Below are 27,182 nucleotides of genomic sequence, written 5' to 3'. Positions count from 1 at the left end.
TATTTTTGGATGTTGATTTAGCCTGTTAAAAGTTCATTCCACAGAAGGTCTTAGCATCATTTTGTAAACCCTCAATTAATTTTCTTAATCTTTAGATTTATCTGAAAATATGGCAAGGAATAAAGATGGCTTCTTGCTAATTCAACAGTAAATACAATCTCCCTTTGGTGTGTGCATGTGTATATGACACCCATACATATTTTTAGATAATTTCATTTAATTAAGGATCACACATGTTGGGAATAAAACACTAAGCATCCTTACAACTTTGTTTTGAAGCTGGTTTTATTTTTCAAGGGCTTTCTACTGAAACACAGGCCAAGAAACACAGGCCAAGTTCTCCATAACTCCTGGTCCATCTCTAACCTCATATACATTATCTAAAACCTTAAGGAATTTCACAATTATTTCTCAGAAGATGGTTCTGGAATCAATAGATCAGCTCCATAAGAGCAGGAGGTGTGGACTGTCTTGTTCTCTAAAGGATCCCCAATACCCAGAACACACACCGGGCATTCAGTAGGTGTTTAATCAGTATTTGTTACTGACTGAATGCACCATTCTCAATAAAGCCACTTTAATAATTGATTTTTTAAGGAATACATTTTAAGTAAGAATCTGCCTCTTATATATATTCATTTTTTACTTTTTCTGGAGTTCCTGTCAGTTGCTGTATAAAAGCAATTAGGCCATGTGAGTATTGCCCCATTTGTATTTCCTATCAGGTGGCCACAGGTCCCTGTCCCCTTATACCATTAAAGGCAAAACGAACAAGCAGCCATTCCAATCTGTAAGCAGTCATATGCACACTGGCCACTTGCCTCAAAACGCCTGCTGAAAAGGTCACCTGTGGAGGAAACCTACATTGGCTTTTTGAGCTGAGCAAAAAAACAATGGAAAAATTGCTTTCAGAGTCAAACACTAGGCAACAGAGAGTAGCCTTGCCCAATAAAAATACAGGGTGAGCCACAGGGGTAATTTTAAATGTTCTGATAGCCCTATTAATTAAAAAGCTTAAAAATTGAGTGAAGTTAATGGTGATATTTATCAGTTAACCCCTTATATCCAAATATTATTGTTTCAACATATCATCACTATAAAAGAAGTATCAGTGAGATACTTTATTTACATTCTTTTTTTTGTACCAAGTCTTCAGAATTCAGTGGGTATTTTACGCATATAGCACATCTCAATTTGGAGATGCCCCCTTTCTTTTTTATTTTTTTAATTTTTTAAATGTTTGTTTATTTTTGAAAGAGAGAGAAACAGAGTGCGGTGGGGGAGGGGCAGAGAGGAAGAGACACAAAATCCGAAATAGGCCCTAGGCTCTGAGCTGTCAGCACAGAGCCCAGTGCTGGGCTTGAACTCATGAACTGTAAGATCATGACCTGAGCCAAAGTTGTATGCCTAACCAACTGAGCCACCCAGGCGCCCCAGAGATGCTACCTTTCAATTGCTCAGTAGCCATGTGTGGCTTACGGCTGCCATATTGGACAGTGTACCATTAGATTAGAGTAGTGCACAAACATACTGCTATTGCCCATTCCTCTTCATGGAAGTCTGGGAACACATGAAGGTTGTGAAGTGTTCCTCTTTGGCAAACTTAAATAGCAGAGATGAGAGCCTCACAATGCAACAAAATGGTTGTGTCCTCTAATCAACAATACATTTTCATGGACAAACTGGTGAAATTATGTTCGTGTTTTTGTGATACTTGGCAGTAAAACAGCCTCATATTCCATTAAACATTATTGAGAAATTCTGTGGGCTAGGAAAAACCCTGGCCTTTCAGAGTGGACCACCAATAGAAACGTGGAAAAAAATGTCACATGCTCATTCACCTCCTGGTTCCACAATACTCTTTGTTTGTTTGTTTGTTTGTTTGTTTGTTTGTTTGTTTTGAGAGAGAGAGCATGAGCAGGGTAGGGGCAGAGAGAGAGGGAGAATTGTAAGCAGGCTTTGCGCAGTCAGCACAGAGCCTGACGTGGGGCTTGAACTCACAAAACCGCAAGATCATGACCTGAGCCCAAATCAAGAGTCAGATGCTTAACCAACTGAGCCACCCAGGCGCCCCTCCACAACACTCAGCAATGCTACTGTAGCACTGACCATATACGGAAGCATGGGGGAAACTCTCTGGTCATCTGCATGAAAGCTTCATCGTTCATTCCTTTAGTGGATGTTTATTGAGCTCCTCTCTGGTTCCAAAACATTTTCATCACCCAAATTAGCAGTCACTCCTATTCTCTCCTGCCACCCCAGCCTCTGGTGGAAGCAAGTCTACTTTCTGTCTCTATAAATTTGCCTGTTCTGAACACTTCATATAAATGGAATTGTACAATATATGGCCTTTTCTATATGGCTTCTTTCACTTAGCATAATGTTTTCTAGTTCATCCATGTTGTGGCATGTGTCAGTACTTCATTTCTTTCTGTGGCTGAATTATAGATTCCATTACAGATAGATCACATTTTGTTTATCCCTTCAGAAGTGGATAGAGATTTGGGCTCTTTCCATCTTTGGGGCTATTGTGAATAATGCTGCCATAAAAATTCAAGTACAAGGTTTTGTGTGGCCATATGGTCTTCATTTCCTTGAGTATTTTCCTGTATTTTTGTGGTGTTGTTTTTTACATAATCCTTCTGAATTAGATCTTGGCATAAGGTGGCCATATCAGAACAAAGTTCTTATCCTTCACTTAAAAATTGCTCAAAATATTTATATTATTAAGGTTATATTAATTGATCATCTTTATATCAGTTAATTATAGATGTAGATTGTTCTTTGTAAATATGCTACCTGTCATGCTATATGGAAGCATGCATTAAAATTTAAGCACAAAATATTCACTGTAATTGACAACTAAGTGGGTTAGAATATGTCACTTTATTAATGGGAGGAGGAACAGCACTCCTTTATTTAGTAATAACACCCTAGTGACTGGAGAGCATTCATTGCCAGGCCAGCTATATAATATGCAGCACATCTTTAAATGGAGAAGTCGTCTTCCCATGGGCTCGCCACTCCAACCTGAGGCAAGTAGGCATTCTCCAGTGGCCTGCAACCTCTGCGCTTGGCTGCACAAAGTACTTGGGTCAGGGGCAGGCAAGATCCACAATGAGTTGCCAGCTGAGGACCCATGGCACTGCCTGCCCTGGGTGGTCATGGCCACTAGCTTGCTCTAAGTAGAGACTCAATGGGGCTTGTACCTGATACTCCACCCTCCCCATGCCTGTGTCCAGGACCCCATGAAGGTAGAGCATAATGGCTGCAAGTGGGCCTCCCCCACCAATGCAATCCAGTTGTCACTTCTGTCAGAGGGCCACAGTAGTCACGGGGCAGGGATGGGGAGGCCCTGCGGGGCCCAAGGTTCTGGAGGCAGGAAACAAGTGGGAGAGAAGCCATGGAGCGATGGTGGGAGGTAGGTACCATGCATGAGCTGTGGCATCAAACCCCTGGACACGCTCCATTGTCTTCTTGACCTCATGTAAAAACACAAAATCAAAGATTAAATCATTAGGAATTTAAAGACTCATGAAGCCAGCCCAGGTTCAATGTCATCTCTTAAGTTTTTAACACACTTTATTTTGTTTTAATTTTTTTAAATTTATATATTTATTTTGAGAGAGAGTCAGCACAAGTGGGGGAGGGGCAGAGAGAGAGAGAATCCCAAGCAGGCTCCACACCACCAACGCAGAGCCCAATGTGGATCTTCAACCCATGAAGCTGTGAGATCATGACCTGAGCCAAAACCAAGAGTCAGGTGCTTAACTGAATGAGCCACCCAGGCACCCACTTCTTAACATACTTTCAACATTTGGGGAAGAATTTGACTTTACACATGAAGTAAATATGAAATAAAGCATGATCTCAACTATTATTATTTTTATGTCTGTCATCTTTTTTTTTTTGAGGTATAGTTGATGCAACATTATATTAATTTCAAGTGTACAACATAATGATTCGGTATTTGTATGCACTGTGAAATGATCACCACAGTAAGTCCAATTACCATCCATCAGCATGCAGAATTATACTTTTTGTTTTCTTGTGATGAGAACTTTTAAGATTTACCCTCTGGCAGCTTTTAAATATGCACTGCAGTCTTGTTGAGTATGGTCACAGTGCTGTGTTCATTACATGCCCATGACTTTTATTTTGTAACTAGAAGTTTGTGCCTTTTGACACCCTTCACCCATTTTACCAACTCCCAACCCCTTCCCCTCCGGCAACCACTTTTCAGTTCTCTGTATCTTTGAGTTTTGTTTCTTTGTTTTGGTTTTTAGATTCCACAAATAAGTGAAAGCATACAATATTTGTCTTTCTCTGACTTATTGCACTTAACATAACACCCTCCAGATCCATCCATGCTGTTGCAAGTGGCCAGATTACATTATTCTTTATGGCTAAGTAGTATTCCATTGTATATACACACCACATCCTCTTTATCCATCCATCCATCAATAGATACTTGTTTCCATATCCTGACCATTATAAATAATGCAGTGAACATAAGGTGCATATATCCCTTTGAGTTAGTGTCCCCATTTTCTTTGAATAAGCACCCAGAGGTAGAATTGCTGGATTATATGTAGTTTTATTTGTAATTTTTTTGAGGCACCTCTACAATGTTTTCCATAGCAGCTGCATCAATTAACATTCCCATCAATAGTGCATGAGTGATCCCTTTTCTCTGCAACCTCATCAACACTTGTTATTTATTTTTCTTTTCTTTTCTCTTTTCTTTCTTTTCTTTTTTCTTTTCTTCTTTTTTCTTTCCTTTTCTTTCTTTCTTTCTTTCTTTCTTTCTTTCTTTCTTTCTTTCTTTCTTTCTTTCTTTTATAATAGGCCTCCTAATAGGTGTGAGGTGATATCTTACTATGGTTTTGATTTGCATCTATCTGTTGATCATCTGTCTTCTTTGGAAAAATGTATGTTCAGATCATCTGCCCATTTTTAAATCAGATGATTATTTTTTTGCTATTGAGTTGCATGAATTCTTTATATATTTTGAATATTCACCCCTCATCAGATATATAATTTCCTATCAGATATATATTTTCTCCCTTCAGTAGATTGCCTGTCATTTTGTTGGTGATTTCCTTTGCTCTGCAGAAGATTTTTAATTTCACGTATTCCCACTTGTTTATTCTTTGACTTTGTTGCCTTTCCTTTTGTATTCAGTTCCAATATATCATTGCCAAGTCCAGTGTCGAGGAGCTTACCATGTATGTTCTCTTCTAGGAGTTTTATGGCTTCGTCTTACACATTAAAGCCTTTAATGTGTTTTGTGTTGATTTTTGTGTGTTCTTGCCTCCTTTGTCACATATTAATTGATCATGTAAGCATGTCTTTATTTCTGGGAAATCAATTCTGTTCCATTAATCTATGTGTCTGTTTTATGCCAATACTATACTTTTGTGATTACTGTTACTTTGTAATACAGTTTGAAATCAGGGAGCATGATGCTTCTGGCTTTGTTCTTTCTCAAGGTTGCTTTGGCTATTTAGGGCCTTTTGTGATTCCATACAAATTTTAGGAATATTTGTTCTATTTCTATGAAAAATGCCATTGTAATTTTCTTAGGGATTGCATTGAATCCGTATATTTCTCTGGGTAATAAAGACATTTTAACAATATTGATTCTTCCAATTCATGAGCATGGGAATACTTCCCATTTATTTGTGACTTCAATTTCTTTCATCTATGTATTATAATTCTCAGTGTGCTGGTATTTCACTTCCTTGGTTAAATTTATTCTTAGGTATTTTATTCTTTTGATGCAATTGTAAATTGGATAGTTTTCTTAATTTTTCTGATAGTTCATTGTTAGTGTATAGAAATGCAATAGATTTTTGTGTAGCGAATTTGTATCCTGTAACTTTACTGAATTTGTTTATTAGTTCTAGCAGTTTTGGGGGGAAGTCTTTAGGATTTTCCATATGTAAAATAATGTCATCTGCAAATAGTGAGTTTCACTTCTTCCTTTCCAATTTGGATGTCTTTTATTTCTTCTTCTTGCCTAATTGCTCTGCCTAGGACTTATAGCAATGTATTTAATAAAAATGGTGAGTGTAGGCATTCTTGTCTTGTTCCTGATCTTAGAGGACAGTTTTACGCCACTGAGTATGATCTTAGCTGTGGGTTTGTCATTTATGGCCTTTATTATGTTGAGGTATGCTCCCTCTATGCCTACTTTGTTGAGAGTTTATCATGAATGGATACTGAATTTTGTTACACGCTTTTTCTGCATCTATTGAAATGACTGTATGATTTTTGTCTTTCATTTTGTTAATGTGGTGTATCACATTGATTGATTTGATTTGTGGACATTGAACTATTCTTGCCTCCCTGGAGTAAGTCCCCCTTGATCATGGTGTGTGGTCCTCTTAATGTATTGTTGAATTCAGTTTGCTAATAGTTTGTTGAGGATTTTTGCATCTATGTTTATCAAGGATATTGGCCCTTAATTTTCTCTTTTTGTGGTGTCTTTGTCTAGTTTTGGTACCAGGTAATGCTTGCCTCCTAAAATGAGTTTGCAAATATCCCCTTCTCTTTAATTTTTTGGAAGAGTTTGAGGATTGGTATTAAATCTTCTTTGCATGTTTGGTAGAATTCACAGTGAAACTGTCTGGCCCTTGACTTTTTGTTTGTTGGGAAGTTTTTTATTACTAATTCAATTTCCTCACTACTGATCTAGTAAGATTTTCTATTTCTTCATGATCCAGTCTTGGAAGAGTATATGTTTCCCGTAATTTATCCATTTCTTCTAGGTTGTCCAATTTGTTGGCATATAATTATTCATATTCTTTCATTTCTGATTTTATTTACTTGAGCCCTCTCTTTTTTTCTTGGTAGGCCGAGCTAAAGGTTTATCTTTTTAAAGAATCAGCTCTTCATTTCATTGATGTTTTCTATTGTCTTTTTAGTCTCCATTTCATTTATTTCTGCTCTGATCTTTGTGACTTCCTTTCTTCTATTAACTTCGGGCTTCATATGTTCTTCTTCTAGTTCCTTTAGGTATAAGTTAGATAGATTGTTTATTTGAGATTTTTCTTGGTTTTTGAGGTAGGCCTATATCACCATGAACTTCCTCTAAGAACTGTTTTTGCTGCATTCAGTAGATTTTGGTATGATGTATTTTAACTTTCATTTCTCTCAAGGTATTTTTAAACTTGCCTTTTGATCTGTTTGTTGACTCATTTGTTGTCCAGCAGCATGTTGTTTAATCTCCACATATTAGTAATTTTTCCAGTTTTTTTATTGTAATAGCTTTGTTCTTTCATACCAGTGTGGTTGGAAAGATGCTTGATATGATTTCAGTCTTCTTACATTTATTTAAATTTGTTTTGTAGCCTAACATATGATCCATTCTGGAGAGTGTTCCAGATCCACTTGAGAAGAATGGATATTCTGCTGCTTTTGGATGAAATGTTTTGTATATCTGTATGTTAAGTCCACATGGTCGAATAAGTCACTTAAGGCTGATGTTTCCTTTTTTATTTTCTGTCTGGATGATCTATCCAGTGATGTAGTAGGATATTAAAGTCCCCTGCTATTGTTTTGCTATAAATCTCTCCCATTTAGGTGCTCCTATACTGTACACATAAATATTTACCTCTTTATCATTATTTAATGCCTGTCTTTATCTTTTTTATTAAATTTTTTAATGTTTATTTATTTTTGAGACAGAGAGACACAGAGCATGAACAGGGAGGGTCAGAGAGAGAGGGAGGCACAGAAATTCTTAGCAGGCTGCAGGCTCTGAGCTGTCAGCACAGATCCCAATGCGAGACTCAAACCCACAAACCATGAGATCATGACCTGAGCTGTAGTCTGACGCTTAACTGACTGAGCCACCCAGGCACCCCCATGTCTTTGTCTTTTAGTTTAGTCTTTGTTTTAAAGCCTGTTTTGTGTGATATAGCTATAGCCTTGTCTGATATAACCCTAGCTTTCTTTTAGCTTCTATTTGCATGGAATATCTTTTTCTATCCCTTCACTTTCAGTCTGTATGTCTTTATGTCTGAAGTGACTTTCTTATAGACAAGATGTAAACAGATTCCTTTAAGCTGAAAAGAAGGGGCACTATTTATATATATGCATATATATAATATAAAATAGTCTATTTTAAGTTGATAGCAATTTAAGTTTGAACACATTCTAAAGGACTACATTTTTACTCACTCCACCCCCATGTTTTGTGTTTTTGAGGTCACATTTTACATCTTATTTTGTGTATCCCTTAACTAATAATGAAGCTATAGTTATTTTTACTACTTTTTTTTGTTTTTTAACTTTCATACTAGCTTTGCAAGTGATTAATTCACTACCTTTACTATATATTTACTTTTACCAGTGAGATTTATACTTTCATATGTTTTCTAGTTTCTAATTAGTGCCCTTTCTGACATTTCTTGTAAGGCCAGTTTAGTGGTGATGAACTCCTTTAGTTTTTACTTGTCTGGGAAACTCTTCATCTCTTAATTCTGGGTAACAGCGTTGGTGGGCAGAGTCTTCTTGGTTGGAAGTGTGTTCCTTTCATTACTTTGTATGTATCCTGCCACTGCCTTCCAACCTGTAAAGACTCTGCTGAAAATTCTGCTAATAGTCTTAGGGTGGTTCCCTTCTACAGAACAAGTTGTTGTTTTCTTCCTGCTCTTAAGATTCTCTCGTTATCTTTAACTTTTGACATTCTAATTATATTTATTAGTGTGGATCTTTTTGAGTTCATCTTATTTGGAACACTCTGTGCTTCCTGGATCTGGATGTCTGTTTTCTTCCCCAGGTTAGGGAAGTTCTCAGCCATGGTTTCTTCAAATACATTTTTTGCCCTGTTCTCTCTCTCTTCTTCTGGGACTCCAATAGTGTGAATGGTTTTCTGCTTGATGTTGTCCCATGGGTACCCTTAGGCTGTCTTCACTTTTTACATTCCTTTTTCTCTTCCCTGCTCTGTGTAGATGAGTTCCACTGCCCTGTCTGCTGGATCACTGATTCTTTCTTCTGCTTCATCTAGTCTGCTGGTAACCCCCTCTCGTGTATTTTTCATTTAATGTATTCTTCAGCTCTGTGACTTCTGTTTGGTACTTCCTTGTATTTCCTATCTCTGTGGAAGTTCTCACTGTGGTCATTCATATTTCTCCCATTTTTGGTGAGCATCCTTATGACCATTATTTTGAACTCTTAATCAGGTAAGTTACTTATCTTCATTTCATTAAGATTTTTTCTGAGGTTTTATCTTGTTCTTCCAATTGAAACATATTTCTTTATCCATTCATCAGTTGATGGACATTTAGGCTGTTTCCATAATTTGGCTATTGTTGAAAGTGCTGCTATAAACATTGGGGTACAAGTGCCCCTATGCATCAGCACTCCTGTATCCCTTGGGTAAATTCCTAGCAGTGCTATTGCTGGGTCATAGGGTAGATCTATTTTTAATTTTTTGAGGAACCTCCACACTGTTTTCCAGAGCGGCTGCACCAGTTTGCATTCCCACCAACAGTGCCAGAGAGTTCCCATTTCTCCACATCCTCTCTAACATTTATAGTCTCCTGATTTGTTAATTTTAGCCACTCTGACTGGTGTGAGGTGGTATCTGAGTGTGGTTTTTATTTGTATTTCCCTGATGAGGAGCGACATTGAGCATATTTCATATGCCTGTTGGCCATCTGGATGTCTTCTTTAGAGAAGTGTCTATTCATGTTTTCTGCCCATTTCTTCACTGGATTATTTGTTTTTCGGGTGTGGAGTTTGGTGAGTTCTTATATACACAATGGAATACTACATGGCAATGAGAAAGAATGAAATATGGCCTTTTGTAGCAACATGGATGGAACTGGAAAGTGTTATACTAAGTGAAATAAGTCATACAGAGAAAGACAGATACCATATGTTTTCACTCCTGTATGGATCCTGAGAAACTTAACAGAAGACCATGGGGGAGGGGAAGGAAACAAAAAGTTAGAGAGGGAGGGAGCCAAACCATAAGAGACTCTTAAAAACTGAGAACAATCTGACGGTTGATGGGGGGTGGGAGTTAGGGGAGGGTGGGTGATGGGTATTGAGGAGGGCACCTGTTGGGATGAGCACTGGGTGTTGTATGGAAACCAATTTGACAATAAATTTCATATTAAAAAAATAAAAAAGAAAAAAAGAAATATATTTCTGTTTACTCATTTTGTTTGACTCTCTGTGTTTGCTTCTATGTGTTAGGCAAAACAGCTACCTTTCCCAATCTTAAAGGAGGGAAGGAGGAGCCTATTGTTTATTTTTTTATTTTTTTTATTTTTTAATATATGAAATTTACTGTCAAATTGGTTTCCATACAACACCCAGTGCTCATCCCAAAAGGTGCCCTCCTCAATACCCATCACCCACCCTGCCCTCCCTCCCACCCTGCCCTCCCTCCCACCCCCCATCAACCCTCAGTTTGTTCTCAGTTTTTAACAGTCTCTTATGCTTTGGCTCTCTCCCACTCTAACCTCTTTTTTTTTTTTTTTTTTTTTTTTTTTTTCCTTCCCCTCCCCCATGGGTTTCTGTTATGTTTCTCAGGATCCACATAAGAGTGAAACCATATGGTATCTGTCTTTCTCTGTATGGCTTATTTCACTTAGCATCACACTCTCCAGTTCCATCCATGTTGCTACAAAAGGCCATATTTCATTTTTTCTCATTGCCACGTAGTATTCCATTGTGTATATAAACCACAATTTCTTTATCCATTCATCAGTTGATGGACATTTAGGCTCTTTCCATAATTTGGCTATTGTTGAGAGTGCCGCTATAAACATTGGGGTACAGGTGCCCCTATGCATCAGTACTCCTGTATCCCTTGGATAAATTCCTAGCAGTGCTATTGCTGGGTCATAGGGTAGGTCTATTTTTAATTTTCTGAGGAACCTCCACACTGCTTTCCAGAGCGGCTGCACCAATTTGCATTCCCACCAACAGTGCAAGAGGGTTCCTGTTTCTCCACATCCTCTCCAGCATCTATAGTCTCCTGATTTCTTCATTTTGGCCACTCTGACTGGCGTGAGGTGGTATCTGAGTGTGGTTTTGATTTGTATTTCCCTGATAAGGAGCGACGTTGAACATCTTTTCATGTGCCTGTTGGCCATCCGGATGTCTTCTTTAGAGAAGTGTCTATTCATGTTTTCTGCCCATTTCTTCACTGGGTTATTTGTTTTTCGGGTGTGGAGTTTGATGAGCTCTTTATAGATTTTGGATACTAGCCCTTTGTCCGATGTGTCATTTGCAAATATCTTTTCCCATTCCGTTGGTTGCCTTTTAGTTTTGTTGGTTGTTTCCTTTGCTGTGCAGAAGCTTTTTATCTTCATAAAGTCCCAGTAATTCACTTTTGCTTTTAATTCCCTTGCCTTTGGGGATGTGCCGAGTAAGAGATTGCTATGGCTGAGGTCAGAGAGGTCTTTTCCTGCTTTCTCCTCTAAGGTTTTGATGGTTTCCTGTCTCACATTCAGGTCCTTTATCCATTTTGAGTTTATTTTTGTGAATGGTGTGAGAAAGTGGTCTAGTTTCAACCTTCTGCATGTTGCTGTCCAGTTCTCCCAGCACCATTTGTTAAAGAGACTGTCTTTTTTCCATTGGATGTTCTTTCCTGCTTTGTCAAAGATGAGTTGGCCATACGTTTGTGGGTCTAGTTCTGGGGTTTCTATTCTATTCCATTGGTCTATGTGTCTGTTTTTATGCCAATACCATGCTGTCTTGATGATGACAGCTTTGTAGTAGAGGCTAAAGTCTGGGATTGTGATGCCTCCTGCTTTGGTCTTCTTCTTCAAAATTACTTTGGCTATTCGGGGCCTTTTGTGGTTCCATATGAATTTTAGGATTGCTTGTTCTAGTTTCGAGAAGAATGCTGGTGCAATTTTGATTGGGATTGCATTGAATGTGTAGATAGCTTTGGGTAGTATTGACATTTTGACAATATTTATTCTTCCAATCCATGAGCAGGGAATGTCTTTCCATTTCTTTATATCTTCTTCAATTACCTGCATAAGCTTTCTATAGTTTTCAGCATACAGATCTTTTACATCTTTGGTTAGATTTATTCCTAGGTATTTTATGCTTCTTGGTGCAATTGTGAACGGGATCAGTTTCTTCATTTGTCTTTCTGTTGCTTCATTGTTAGTGTATAAGAATGCAACTGATTTCTGCACATTGATTTTGTATCCTGCAACTTTGCTGAATTCATGTATCAGGTCTAGCAGACTTTTGGTGGAGTCTATCGGATTTTCCATGTATAATATCATGTCATCTGCAAAAAGCGAAAGCTTGACTTCATCTTTGCCAATTTTGATGCCTTTGATTTCCTTTTGTTGTCTGATTGCTGATGCTAGAACTTCCAGCACTATATTAAACAACAGTGGTGACAGTGGGCATCCCTGTCGTGTTCCTGATCTCAGGGAAAAAGCTCTCAGTTTTTCCCCGTTGAGGATGATGTTAGCTGTGGGCTTTTCATAAATGGCCTTTATGATCTTTAAGTATGTTCCTTCTATCCTGACTTTCTCAAGGGTTTTTATTAAGAAAGGGTGCTGGATTTTGTCAAAGGCCTTTTCTGCATCGATTGACAGGATCATATGGTTCTTCTCTTTTTTTTTGTTAATGTGATGTATCACGTTGATCGATTTGCGAATGTTGAACCAGCCCTGCATCCCAGGAATGAATCCCACTTGATCATGGTGAGTAATTCTTTTGATATGCTGTTGAATTCGATTTGCTAGTATCTTATTAAGAATTTTTGCATCCATATTCATCAGGGATATTGGCCTGTAGTTCTCTTTTTTTACTGGGTCTCTGTCTGGTTTAGGAATCAAAGTAATACTGGCTTCATAGAATGAGTCTGGAAGTTTTCCTTCCCTTTCTATTTCTTGGAATAGCTTGAGAAGGATAGGTATTATCTCTGCTTTAAATGTCTGGTAGAACTCCCCTGGGAAGCCATCTGGTCCTGGACTCTTATTTGTTGGGAGATTTTTGATAACCGATTCAATTTCTTCGCTGGTTATGGGTCTGTTCAAGCTTTCTATTTCCTCCTGATTGAGTTTTGGAAGAGTGTGGGTGTTTAGAAATTTGTCCATTTCTTCCAGGTTGTCCAATTTGCTGGCATATAATTTTTCATAGTATTCCCTGATAATTGTTTGTATCTCTGAGGGATTGGTTGTAATCATTCCATTTTCATTCATGATTTTATCTATTTGGGTCATCTCCCTTTTCTTTTTGAGAAGCCTGGCTAGAGGTTTGTCAATTTTGTTTATTTTTTCAAAAAACCAACTCTTGGTTTCGTTGATCTGCTCTACAGTTTTTTTAGATTCTATATTGTTTATTTCTGCTCTGATCTTTATGATTTCTCTTCTTCTGCTGGGTTTAGGCTGCCTTTGCTGTTCTGCTTCTATTTCCTTTAGGTGTGCTGTTAGATTTTGTATTTGGGATTTTTCTTGTTTCTTGAGATAGGCCTGGATTGCAATGTATTTTCCTCTCAGGACTGCCTTCGCTGCATCCCAAAGCGTTTGGATTGTTGTATTTTCATTTTCGTTTGTTTCCATATATATTTTAATTTCTTCTCTAATTGCCTGGTTGACCCACTCATTCGTTAGTAGGGTGTTCTTTAACCTCCATGCTTTTGGAGGTTTTCCAGACTTTTTCCTGTGGTTGATTTCAAGCTTCAAAGCATTGTGGTCTGAAAGTATGCATGGTATAATTTCAATTCTTGTAAACTTATGAAGGGCTGTTTTGTGACCCAGTATATGATCTATCTTGGAGAATGTTCCATGTGCACTCGAGAAGAAAGTATATTCTGTCGCTTTGGGATGCAGAGTTCTAAATATATCTGTCAAGTCCATCTGATCCAATGTATCATTCAGGGCCCTTGTTTCTTTATTGACTGTGTGTCTAGATGATCTATCCATTTCTGTAAGTGGGGTGTTAAAGTCCCCTGCAATGACCACATTCTTATCAATAAGGTTGCTTATGTTTATGAGTAATTGTTTTATATATCTGGGGGCTCGGGTATTTGGCGCATAGACATTTATAATAGTTAGCTCTTCCTGGTGGATAGACCCTGTGATTATTATATAATGCCCTTCTTCATCTCTTGTTACAGCCTTTAATTTAAAGTCTAGTTTGTCTGATATAAGTATGGCTACTCCAGCTTTCTTTTGGCTTCCAGGAGCATGATAAATAGTTCTCCATCCCCTCACTCTCAATCTAAAGGTGTCCTCAGATCTAAAATGAGTCTCTTGTAGACAGCAAATAGGTGGGTCTTGTTTTTTTATCCATTCTGATACCCTATGTCTTTTAGTTGGCGCATTTAATCCATTTACATTCAGTGTTATTATAGAAAGATATGGGTTTAGAGTCATTGTGATGTCTGTATGTTTTATGCTTGTAGTGAGGAGGAGCCTATTGTTTAAACTTGTCCTAGCTCTTGGTTGTTTCTCTCTCCTTTGTGATTGTCTAAGCAGCCTGATTAATTCGTGATATGTCCCATTTATTGAGAGAGTATCCATGTTTCAAAGAGAGCATTCATTCAGCACTTACTTCCAGGCTGATTCTAAGCCAGACCTTCATGCAGCAGCTTTCAAAGTATTCAAATATATACAGTTCTGTGGGACTACAGTCATAAATCCTGCTCATCTCCAGATCAGGTGACCTGGACCTGCATCTTGGGTGATATTTAAAAATTTGGGGGCTTCAGACAAGTGTATAAGGTCTTTTCTGGGAGTTACTGGCAAGCTGTAGCAAAGCTAAGGGAGAGCACAAAGTTGGCACCCTCTGGCCTACTTTCTTTGGACACTCCATAGCTGCTAGATGTGTAGCAAACCTGAGGCCTGCCCCTCAGGCTGCAGCTCCAGGACAAGTACATAGGCCTTTTTCACAGAAAGACCAGGGTGTGTTTCAGTCTGCAACCTGTGCAGTGCCCTAGGGGTGGTAGCCTCCCAAGAACTGCCTCTGTGATTGTTACAGCCCCATGGGACCCAAGAACACAAGCCTCCCTGGCTCCCAGACCCAGGTGATCAAGGAGAGCCCCCTGTGTGGACTGCACCCCTCAGAGTTTTAGCGAGGCAGAGAGAGGGTAAATAGCTCCATATTTGTGAGATCTCTCCCAATCGTGGGTCACTGTGCTAGGGTGAGGTTTTTTGGCAAGACTGAATCTCTGCCTCTTCTACCATCTTGATGTGGCCCTTTAGTGTTTGTTGTGAAGGAGCCATTCAGCTAATTTTGAGGTCTTTTGCAGAGGGAATTATTCCATATGTAGCAGTACATTTGGTGTGTCTGTGGGAGGAGATGAATTCAGGATCTTCCTATGTTTCCATCTTAGACTGCCCCCTCTTTCTGCACATTTCAAAATAAATGCATCTAGAATGTGACTTTGTGTTCTCTCTGGTTAATGAAAATACATTTCTAGAATGAAATGAGTTACTTTTATAATTAATCAAACGCTAATGTTACATGAACATTTTTGCTGAATATTATTTTATGTATATGTGATACATTATAATTCTGTTCATTTTGAGGGGGAAGATATATATTTTAGTACCTTAACCTAAAAAAAGTATCTCTCCTCATCCAGGTCTATTAAAATAAGATTAGCCTCTTTGTCGGATACTCCTGGTGTTGAAAACCTTGTTAGCACTCTCATGCTGAATAAAAGTATATTGGAGGATTTAAAGCAATACAATGAGGCTCACAGAGACCCTGTAAGTACCTACTATGACCCTATTGGCTTCCTTTCCCTCGAGATATGGGACCATTATGACCCATGTAGTTTCAGCCTTGAGGTTTCCTTGGATCTCAGTTGGAGAATTGTGTGGTGGGGAGGCAGAGGTGGAGTTGGAAGATGGGAGCAAGAAAAGAAAACCTGGGAAACTGGGGTTTAAGGAAGTGAGGGTGTTCTCCTCACTGGTGGCCCCAAGGCAGAGTGCTGGTCAGATATTCTAAATCTTTATCACAGAGATAGAAAATCTGGACTTGATCCAGACAAGTATCCTGAAACAGGATAGATCTCAGGGCTTGGAATAGGAAGATCTGACTGAGGTTAGGGAATGGTAGCTCCGGAACCTGTGGTGCTTGGTGCTTAACCAGCAACACTGGATATCAGACCTATCCAGTCTGATGGAACTCCATTTGACCCTACTGGATGGTGATTCTGTCTAGAGGGGTTTTTTTGTTGTTGTTGAGCTGGCTATATCCTCAGGGAATGGATGAGCTAGGAAAGATCTTGTATGACAAATGTTGGGTTCTCTTTCTAGGAGTCCTTATGTTAACACTGCTTTCTTGAGGACCATGACAGTTAACTTAACCAGACATGGAACAGCACATGTAGTTGGAGAAATGCTGTTACATTTTTGATAAATTTTATTTAAAAAAAAAAAAGTCTTATTGAGCTATAACCAATGAACAGCTTGATAGATTTCACAATTCAAATACACCATGTAATGAGCGCCTGTTTCAGGAAACAGACTAACCCCTGCCTGAAGACTAACCCAGCCTGCCTGAAGTTCCTCTCATGCTCCCATTCAGTTACTGTCTCCTCATGTTAATACCACCTTGACTTCTAAGATTATAAATTAGTTATGCCTGTTTTTGAACTTTATTTGAAGGGATTGTACCGTATGTGCTCTGATATCAGGCTTTTATTGCTCAGCAACATGTGAGACTCACACATATTGTGGTGTAAAGTATTTCATTGCATGACTATTCCACAATTTATTTCTTCCTTCCACTGTCATTTGGGAAGGTTTCCAGCTATTGGATCTTTTGAATAAGCACTTTAAGTTTTAAGTCATCGAGAGGGAGACACCTAACACCTGAACACAGTGAAATATTTAATATTTATCAAACAAGTATTTGATAAGGTAGCAAATTAAAAGAAAACTTCTCTCCAGAACATGTTTTTTTTGTTTTGGTTTGTCTTGATCTGTTTGTTTTTTCTTTTTCTTTTTTTTCTTTTTTTTTTTTTTTTTTTTTGCTACTTCCCTCCTGGCCTGCTAATGCAGTGTGATGTGGCGTCCTGTTTCTCGAAATGTGGTTTAAGGAGCCATAGGGGCCTCTGAGACATAAATTTTCAGGGGCGTCCACGAAGTAACAAAAAAACTGTTTCTGTAATATGAATAAGAAAGTATTTTCCTTTTCCACTGTATTGATCTTCACACCAATGGTGCAAACGCAGTGGTGAGCACAGCCTTGGGAGTCTCAGTGTGAATCAAAGCAGCGGCACCAGAGTTCGTTGAGTTCTTCATCGCCATTCACTCATGTTAACATCAGGAAAAGAAAATCTAGTGAGGGCATTATTGCACAGCAACACAATGGCCAAAACAAAAAGAGTGGTACCACTAGATGCTGGGGAGGATGCAGGGAAACAGGATCATTCACATGTTGCCAGTGGGAATGTAAAATGCTACCATGCTCTCTGGGAGACATTTTGGCTATTTCTATAAAAACTAAAAATGCAGCAACCATATGACCTAGTAATTTCACTCCTGGGCATTTATCCCAGAGAAATGAAGTCTTGTACACGAATGTTCATAAGCTGTCAGAATCAGCCCAGATGTCCTGCAACAGGTGAATGGGTAAACTGTGACGTGTCCATGCCATGGAATAGTACTTAACAATACAAAGGAATGAACTGTAAGTTTATTCATCAGCTTGGATGAATCTGCAGAGAATTATGCTGAGTTGGGGTGGGGGGAAGCCAAGCCCTAAAGGTTACATACTGTATGATTCCACTTACATTACATGTTTGAAATAACACAGTTTTAGAAGTGGAGAAGAGATTATTTGTTTCCACAGGTTAAGGGCCAGAGGAAGGCAGAAAGTAGATGGGTGTGGTTATAGCAAGGTAATTCAAGGGATCTAATTCAAGGGATCTTTTGTTGGAACTGTACTGGTGGATATATGAACCTACACATGGATAAAATTGTGTAGAACTTGATACACACACACACACATCAATGTGCATTCGCTGCTTATCATATTATGCTAGAGTTTTGCAGAATCTTACTATGACAGGATACTGGGCAAAGTGTAGAAGGAATTTCTCTGTATTTCTTTTTTTTTTTAAAAAAACATTTATTTGTTTTTGAGAGAGAGACAGAGACAGAGTGCAAGCAGGGGAGGGGCAGAAAGAGAAGGAGATACAGAATCTGAAGCAGGCCCTAGGCTCCAAGCTGTCAGCACAGAGCCCAACATGGGGCTCAAACCCACTAACCGTGCGATCATGACCTGAGCCAAAGTTGGCCGCTCAACTGACAGAGCCACCCAGGCGCCCCTGTCTGTATCATTTCTTACAACTACTTGTGAGGCTACAGCTATCTCAATATAACTTTCAATAAAAAAAGAAAAAGAAAAGCCAGTTTCACTCGAAGTGGTAAAAATTACTAACTTAATTAAATTTCAATCCTTAAGCACCTGCATTTTCAATATTCTGTTGTGGCAAAATGCGAGGTGCACATAAAGGTCTCCTACTGCAGACTAAAGTATGTTAGTTGTTTCAAGAAAGAGCATTTCTGCAATTGTTTGATTTTCATGCAGAACTAGCCCCTGTTCTCATGGAACACCACTTTTACTTGAAAGAACAGCTGGCAGACAAAATATGGTTATTCGGTCTCGGTCTCGAATACTTGGCAGACATTGTCTTAAAAATGAAAGACGCAAGGCTGTCACTCCAAGGGAACAACTGACAGCATTTGTTCCCTGTGATAATATCCAAGCTTTCAATAAAAAAATTAGAATTTTGGAAAATCAGTATCTTTCATCATGAGCGTCACAGCTTCCAAAAATTTTAAAAAGTTTTTCTGATGAGGCTGGTAGCAATGTCACCAAATGTGGTGCTTTAATATATATTTTTTAATTCTTTTAGCATTTATTCATTATTGAGAGACAGAGCATGAGTGGGAGAGGAGCAGAGAGAGGGAGACACAAAATTTGAAGCAGGCTCCAGGGTCTGAGCTGTCAGCACAGAGCCCAGCGCGGAGCTCGAACTCACGAACTGTGAGATCATGACCTGAGCCAAAGTCAGACGCTCAACTGACTGAGCCACCCAGCACCCCTGATGCTTTGATATTTTATCATAAATCAGCATTTGGAAAATCTGTGTAAGCTTGGTGAACCAATATTTTGTAGATAAAACAGGATGTTACAACATCACACATAGGTAAAAAGTACTCACGTGAGTACAAAGTTTACTGATATGGTTTCAGCTTCCACATTGCAATTGATCTTTTATTTTTTTTATTTTTTTAAATATCTATTTTTGAGAGAGACAGAGCATGAGAGGGGGAGGGGCAGAGAGAGGGAGTCACAGAATTGGAAGCAGGTTCCAGGCTCTGAGCTGTCAGCACAGAGCCCGACGTGGGGCTCAAACCCACGAACTGTGAGATCATGACCTGAGCCAAAGTCGGAAGCTTAACCAGGCGCCCTGCAACTGATATTTAAAACAGTACCACTTGTTGAGCATCAGAGAAGAATATCCATAATTATCTGAAAGAGTATTTAAATACTTCCCTGTTTTCTAGCTCTGTATCTTTGTGAAGACAGATTTTTTTTTTGTATATTTCAACCAAAATAACATATTGCAGCAGATTGAATGAAGAAGCAGATATGAGCATCCAGCTGTCTTTCATTAAGCCAGACATTAAAGGGATTTGAAAAAATATAAAACAATGCTACTTTCCTCTCTAAATATTTTTGTCAAATTTTGAATTTTGTTTTAATTAGTAAATTCAACAAAAATGAATCAACATCAAAATTTTCCCAATTTTAATTTCTAATATAGAAAATAGTGATAGATAGATATTACACACATAAACCAAGCTCTTTGGGGTCCTCAGGGAATAGGGGTCCTGGGATCACAATATTTGAGAACCACTAATGCAGAGGTAAGGAAAACAGATTCCAGGTCAAAGGGACTGTGGTTTGAATCACAGATCCAGCCCTTACTAACTGGAAATCTCAGCATGTTACTCAGCCCCCCAAGCCTTATTTTCTGGTAAGTGAAATAGAGAAAATGATAATATTCATAGGAGTGAGGGTTCAATGAACACGGGGAGGACATTTAACTTAGTACATGGTCCAAAGGTAGGTACTGATGGATGTTGGCTCTGACCGTCATTGTTGTTAGTTACAGCCGACTACTGACTGCTTACACAAACCTTGATGGTTATATTTTAAGGGCCTTAAAATATATGCTTATCTTTTCAGGATGGAACACCACTGAAAGCATTTGTAGCTGAAGTTGCAGAACAAATAGTCGGCATTGCAGTGATCAGAGATGAAATGGTAAATTGCAAAATAGACATTGATTTCTTGGATTGTGCCTTTTTATATCATAAATTAGCACACAATACCTCTTTTTCATTTTTGTTTATTTAATATGAATGCCTCTTTTTTTTAAGGATTTCATCATCTGCTTGGTTGATTTTCAGTTTCCCATTTTTTCAGTTTAAACTATTTAAAATATTACAGAGAATATATGAAAAATTCACATTTTGTAAATTCATATAACCAGGCTGCCTGGGTGGTTCAATTGGTTGAGCGTTCTGACTCTTGATTTCAGTTCAGGTCCCGATCCCAGGGTTGTGGGATCAACCCCCACATCGGGCTCTTCCCCGAGCATGGAATCTGCTTGAGATTCTCTCTCTGGGTCCCTCTGCCCTTCTCCTCTACTCATGCTCTCTCTCTCTCTCAAATAAAAAATTAAAAAATTAAAAAAAATTTCAAATAACCTTCCACCAGGACCACCACCACCAAAAAATCAAAACAAAACAAAAAACAAACAAACAAAAAAGTCCCAGTGCTCCCCAAAGAATTACTACTGTTAATAGTTAGGCATTTATTCTTTCCTACATTCTTGCTTGCACATAATTAATTACATGCACTGTGTGTGTGTGTGTGTGTGTGTGTGTGTGTGTGTGTGTATGGTCAATTGGACAAGTAATTTTTTTTTTCCTAGTGCACAGCCAATTCTTCCGAAGTATTTATTGCTGAGTAGTTCATTATTTTCCTGCTGACTTAAAATGTCACCTTTACATGATTCCATATGCCTGTGTCTATTTTTAAACCCTCTTTTCTGTTCTGTGGATTTACTTGTTGATATCTCTTGTATTATTATGTGCTTTGGTATCTGACAGGGGAGTCTTCTCTCATTTGTCTTTTTTTCTAAATTCTCTTGGTTTTAATTAGATATTTCCTTTTCCAGATAAGCCTTGTAATACTTACTATATGAACTTATTTGCACCTTTGTGGTTTTTGTAGAACAATATAGGCAGAATCAACAATTAAAATATTGAGACTTTCTCAGGGCATCTGGGTGGCTCAGTTGGTTAAGCGTCCTACTTTGGCTCAGGTCATGATCTAGTGGTTCGTGAGTTTGAGCCCCAAGTCAGGCTGTATGCTGACAGCTCAGAGACTGCAGCCTGCTTCTGATTCTGTGTCTCTGGCTCTCTCTGCCCCTTCCCTGCTTGTTCTCTCTGCCTCTGTCTTTGTCTCTCTCTCAAAAAATAAATAAACATTTAAAAAAATTAATAAATAAATAAATAAATATTGAGACTTTCTAGGAACATGGCTTTCTGTATTGGTGGTGGTGGTGTTGAATTATTTCGGGTTCTTCAGTAAAGTTTTGTGGCTTTTCACGTACAGCTTTCTTGTGCCAGATACTTTGCCCCTGTAGGTTTACTCTCTGCTCTGTTCTGTTTACTTTCTGACTCTAATTGGATTTGGCCAAAGGGGAACCCTGATGAAAGGAAGGGAGGAGAGTGAGATTGGGATGCCCTCAGCTGGCTGGTCTCTCCACTGAGTTTTCTGAGCTTTTCAAGGTGGCCTTTTCTCCAGCACCCTCTTATTTTGGATTCCAGTAACTAGCACCTCCCATGCCACCCACCTAAGGTAGTGTTAGCTTGCAGTTGCTGCTACACTGTCCCCTACTGGTTTCCCTACCCCCTGCCCCCTCCTTGTAAGTAGTCTTTTTGCTTTAACCCACCTCCAGTTATCCTAATTTGAACATACCATCTGTTTCCTGCTGAGACCCTGACTGATACAGTCCTGAACATTTATGATTTGTTTCTACTTGTTTTATATTTTTCTGGGTATTGGAGTGCCTGGGTGGCTCAGTCGGTTAAGCCTTGGACTTAGGCTCACAGTTTGTGAGTTCGAGCCCCGGGTCAGGCTCTGTGCTGACAACTTAGAGCCTGGAGCCTACTTCAGATTCTGTGTCTCCTTCTCTCTCTGTCCCTCCCCCACTTGTGCTCTGTCTGTCTCTGTCTCTCAAAAATAAATAAATGTAAAAAAAATTATATTTTTCTGGGTATTATAAAGAGATACTTTTTTTTCATTGTTCTAAGTGTTTATTTTGGTATGTGGGAACAATAGTACTTTTTGTCTTGTGATCTTATATCCAGCCACCTTTTTGAAGTCTCTTTAGCTCTGAGAGTTTTCAGTTGAATCTCTTTTCTGGCACAGTGTCACTTCTTCCACATTGTCTTGACCAAAGCAGTTATAGGGCATGCTCAGATTCTAGGGATGGAGAAAGTGACTCCACCTCTTGATGCTGAGAGTGTGGCAAGGTCAGTCTGCCAAAGAGCATGCAGGATGCAAGTTAATCTTGTGGCCATCTTTGGAAAGTAGCCTTATTTTTAAAATATTTATGTCTTATTTCTTTTTCCAGTTTTGTTATATGTTTAGAATAACATTGAATAGTAATGTTTTTAATGGATACTTTTGTGGTGTTCTTAGTTTTAATGGGAATGATTCTGTATTTTCCTCCATTTAGTATAATATTTGCTGCAGGTTTCTGGGAGGCATCCTTTATCAAGCTATAAGGAAATTCTCTTCTATTTCTAGTTTACTAAAAGTTTTTATTATGAATGAGTGTTGAATTTTATCATCAAATATGTTTTGGCATTTATTGAGATGACCATACGGCTTTATTCCATTAACCATTATTGTATCTTACACTATACTTGTTCTTTGGTTTATTTCTCTTTTTGATTCAATGTATCTTTGAGTGATTTTTAAAAATTTTTGTTAATGTTTATTTTTGAGAGACAGAGACAGAGACAGAGTGTAGGTGGGGGAGGGGCAGACAGAGGGGGAGACAGAGAATCTGAAGCAGATTTCATTGGTGGCTGTTGCTTGTCCCACTGCCGAATTTTGTACAGGCTCAGTCAGTCGCACTGACAAGCTTGTCCTGTGCTTGTCCAACACTGGGAAAAAGGTGTCCTTTCCCCTGGTCCCTAGCAGAGACTCAAGGCTCTCTGGGTTTTTAGCAGCCACGGCTCTAAGGAACAAATTCCAAAGCTGTGTAGCCATCCTTCAGAGACAAGCCATCAGAACTTTCAGAAGACCTAATTTTCTATTTTAAAAATTTGAACAATCAAAATGAGGTAGTAAATCACTGGAGAGATAAGCACATTTCTTACTACTATACCTAAAGTAATTAAAAATTTTTCTTATCATAAAATGCATGCCACTTGTTTAAAACATCCTTTAATGCCCTTTCCTCACCTCTTGTTTAGGATATAGAGTACATACGATCCCATTACAACATTGAAGATTTCATCTACTTCAGTCACCACCAACGGGAAGAACATGGGCACTTGTATCACTTTGCCCTGAACCCTATTTTTCGGCACTACACCAAGTTTTTTCTGAAGGAGATCCTCCGTTTAAGCTATAAGTCCTGTCTCTACTATCCTGTTTACCCACAATCCAGGGAAGACAAGGTAAAAGAATATCATAATGCACTTTTCCAGCACATTCACGATGTCATTGGTGTTGTGTGCCATATTTTATTCCTTCCTTGCTCAATGGATTTGAATTATAACAGGGCTATGAATTTCAAATGGCCATATTGAGTTTGGCCCTTTTATTACACTATAGAGAAAGTCCAGAAGACTGAATGTCTGAAACACTCACAATCATAATTAGTAGAACAATTTGTTGGCTTTTCCATATTGACAAAGCAGAGACTGGAAAGTCTGCAAAAATGCTCTAAGGGACATGAAAGTCAAATGATTTCTTATGGTGCATTAGTGAAATGCCATAATGATCCTATCATGCTCTTTAAACAAAGAGCATTTTGGTTTGAACTCACAGAACAAATCAGTTCAGTCCTATAAGATTGCTGTGCTATCACGGCATTCCAAATAGGCACTATAACCACCGCCATAAGAGTGTTGGATAAAAAGTGGAGATGTGTGGTGCTGACATAGCCTTTATGTAGTAAATACCTGTATAAGTCTCCCTAGCATGTTATACTTATGAAGACTCATACTTTGTAGTAAGCACTGTCTAGTGTATAAGGTCTAGTGCACAGATAGCAAGCTCTTCTTCCTGTTTCCATCTTGCCTCTACTTATCCCACTCAGTCTTCAGAGCACTTTCCACTAGTTAAATTATGCCTTTTGCCATGAAAGCAGAGGTGTCCGTCTTGTTCAAAGCTGCATCCCAGTGCGTAGAAAAGTCACACACATGTACACATGCCTGTCACTGACAGCTGGTCCTCAGCCTGATACAGATTTGAGAAGCGATTAGGTTCAATCACTAGACCATCTAGTTGTCCCATCGTATCCCATTAATGACCAAAAACTTTCTCATGCTCTGCCCAGAATCCTTGATGTGGTCACATTTTTTCTTTGTTACCACAAATGAGCCAAGCAGATTTTTAAAGTAAGCTTATTTATTAAACTTCAAACCAGTCTGAAGCGTATCAGTAAAATTCCCTTAACAATAATTTTGCCAATGCATCTTATTTAACAGAAGCCTTTGGGGGAAGAAAAGAGGGAATGGGGAAAAAGAAAAAACATGGAAGGGATTTTCAGTGAGATGCACAATATGCTCTAGTGATGATCATTTTTCCTACCAAAGTGTGGTGCCGTAGCCATGTGAACGCCCTAGATTTGAACCTCAGGAGATAGAAAGGTAACAATTCTGGAAGATCCTGATCCTCCCCCCAACCCCCCGTTTCTTTTTACTATTCATTTGGCCAGTGGCCAGTGTGGTGACCTTCAGGATGTGATACTAAATTCTTACTTTTTATTCATGATGTTACCTGCATGCGCCCAGTTGGTATGAAAGTCCTTTTGCATCCATAATAAAAAAAAAAATATCTTTGACATTTCATCAAACATTCACATATTTATCTCAATCATATAGAATTTGGAATGTGTTATACAGTATTTCACACAGGATATAGAAACACATTTGGAGACAGATTTCCTCACAGTCTGCACTTGCAGGTGATTTACACACATACCTTTCTTTAAACACGTGTAAGAAGCTGTACCAGATAAATTAGGAAAGAGTTTCCAAATTCTGCTATAAATTCCCAGTTGACTATAATAAAAGTGAACGTTAGGCTTGCTTTATCAAGATGATTTTCTCCACGCCCTCCTGTGAGGACATGTATTAAGAGCTCCTCCAGGCATAAAATCAGAATTCTGGCTAGGAACTCCTGGGCTCTATTTTTCAGTGTATACAATCAGGGTGTGAATTTCAATGGTGAAGGATTTTAGAAATCCCTTTTAGAAGCTCTTAGAAATGCCTGGGGGCTGTTTTTCGAACAGCAATAAGTCATATGTAAACCATCTTATTTATTAAACTACACCTAATTTTAGTTCAGTTTTATTTGTTTTGCTTTCCATTTTAAATTCAATAAACATACTAAAATTTTGGATTCACAGTTTAACTCTTGAGGTTTAAATGGTTGAAATACCCTGAGTTAGTTTCACCAGAACCCCTGAGGGGGTTCATAAATGTGAAAGAAATAAAAATCACCGTGTTCAGTTTTCTCTGCCAAGTTTTAAAAGTGGGGTAAAATGTATATTTTGACGCATTCTCCTAAAACATGGTTTATCATAGTCTATTTCAGTAAGCATAAATCCAGCTCATAATTTAGAATTAATATAAGTCAAAATAATAGGATCCAATTTCTGCACCCGTACCCCACTTTCTGATTTCATCTTTTTGTTTTAAAACGCTTGTTTTATCAGCAAAGGTCCAGTTGAAGTGGCTGTGACTTTCACAGACAGGAAGATTTCCACATCTGCACTCAGCCTCCTCTCAGATGACATTTTTATCTATGTGCCTTCTTAAAGCAGCTTGTGCCAAACACGCAAAGGTTAACAGGACGCAGATAACACAGCTTAATGGGGTCAAATCAAGCTGATTCATGATCACTATGGAGAAGAATATCCTCCTGGGGAAAATACTTGTACTGAAAAATCCCATAAACCAAACCACTTGTTTATCTGTCATTCCCACAGAGATAGTAATGTAATTACTCTCGTAATTATCTTCATTAGTGTCAGGCATTATCTACAATTCATTCCTCTGCTCGAAGAGTATGTTTGTTTATTTGCCGACTTTTCCCCCTCCCCGGTTTGGCCGAGTTCAGATTTTTGTGTTTGTAAAGCCGCATGCACGCAGGCGTCTGTGCTGCGCGGCTCTGACATTCTCTCCCCTAAAACAGAGATCGCTGTCTTTCAGTTCCAGAGCTCCTATGCCCACTCCCTGACATCCGCCCTTCATTACTTGGTTCCCGTGCGGCCGCGACGACAGATTGTCTATCCTCTGGAAAAGCTTGGCATCAACGCTCCATCAAAGGCGGTCTCCAAGGACGCGGTGGGTAGCCGGGCGGCAGCAGGCATGGAGGCTCTGTGCCAGCTCTCACGGGAGTGGCAGATGGGGTGGCCGCGCTGTCTTCTCGGGAGCAGGCTGCTTCTTAATTACAGGGAGCCTGGCGCTCATGCCCTTACAGGGGCGCCCTGCGGAGGCTCCCCTGCAGCCCTTTCCCTCAGGTGGTTATTGCACAGAAACCTGACACAGGGGTGGCCTGATCCCTGGATGACAGACCCCACAGGGACACCTTGTGTGCTGTGTCTCAGCACAGGCGGCCTAGGGTCAAACTCCCAGCATATTTCTGTTTCCTTTCTCCTTCCTCAAAAGCAGATTTCCCCTTTCCATTGATGTTTTGTTTAGGCAAAAGTGGGCATTCACAAGTCAGACAAAGCGGACAGAGAAAGTAGAGCTGGCTGAGTTTGAGATGTTTGGGTCCTAAGCTGGGTTTGTTAAACTCCTCTGTGGGGAGTCAGGATGATTAACAGGACCATATTAGCTGCCCTGGGGGTGGCACAGGCTTAACCTTAAAATGAACAACCCTGGGATGCTTTTTCTACC

The 27,182-nt window shown here is 39.0% G+C and overlaps 1 protein-coding gene and 1 long non-coding RNA gene across 7 annotated transcripts in view; one reads left to right on the top strand and one right to left on the bottom strand.

Annotated features, from left to right (window-relative positions):
• The window catches only part of CFAP61 (cilia and flagella associated protein 61), a 282,753-nt gene that overhangs the window by 109,734 nt on the left and 145,837 nt on the right, over positions 1–27,182 (top strand). For 4 of the 6 annotated variants that reach the window (XM_060611051.3, XM_060611061.3, XM_060611072.3 and 1 more), the window contains 4 exons: positions 15,584–15,710; positions 20,212–20,289; positions 23,523–23,729; positions 26,493–26,627. In XM_060611051.3, the coding sequence (XP_060467034.3) occupies positions 15,584–15,710; positions 20,212–20,289; positions 23,523–23,729; positions 26,493–26,627 (547 nt within the window). Of the gene's footprint in view, positions 1–15,583; positions 15,711–20,211; positions 20,290–23,522; positions 23,730–26,492; positions 26,628–27,182 lie in introns of those variants that run through there. The other 2 variants (XM_060611053.3, XR_009603648.3) reach the window with 2 other exon arrangements.
• The window catches only part of LOC145715367 (uncharacterized), a 209,011-nt gene that overhangs the window by 134,933 nt on the left and 46,896 nt on the right, over positions 1–27,182 (bottom strand). The window lies entirely within an intron of this gene.

Source organism: Panthera onca, chromosome A3 (assembly GCF_046562875.1).
Source record: "Panthera onca isolate mPanOnc1 chromosome A3, mPanOnc1 haplotype 2, whole genome shotgun sequence".
NCBI lineage: Eukaryota > Metazoa > Chordata > Mammalia > Carnivora > Felidae > Panthera > Panthera onca.
The sequence above is the reverse complement of the archived record's forward strand: the minus strand, read 5'-3'. Positions and strand labels throughout refer to the sequence as shown.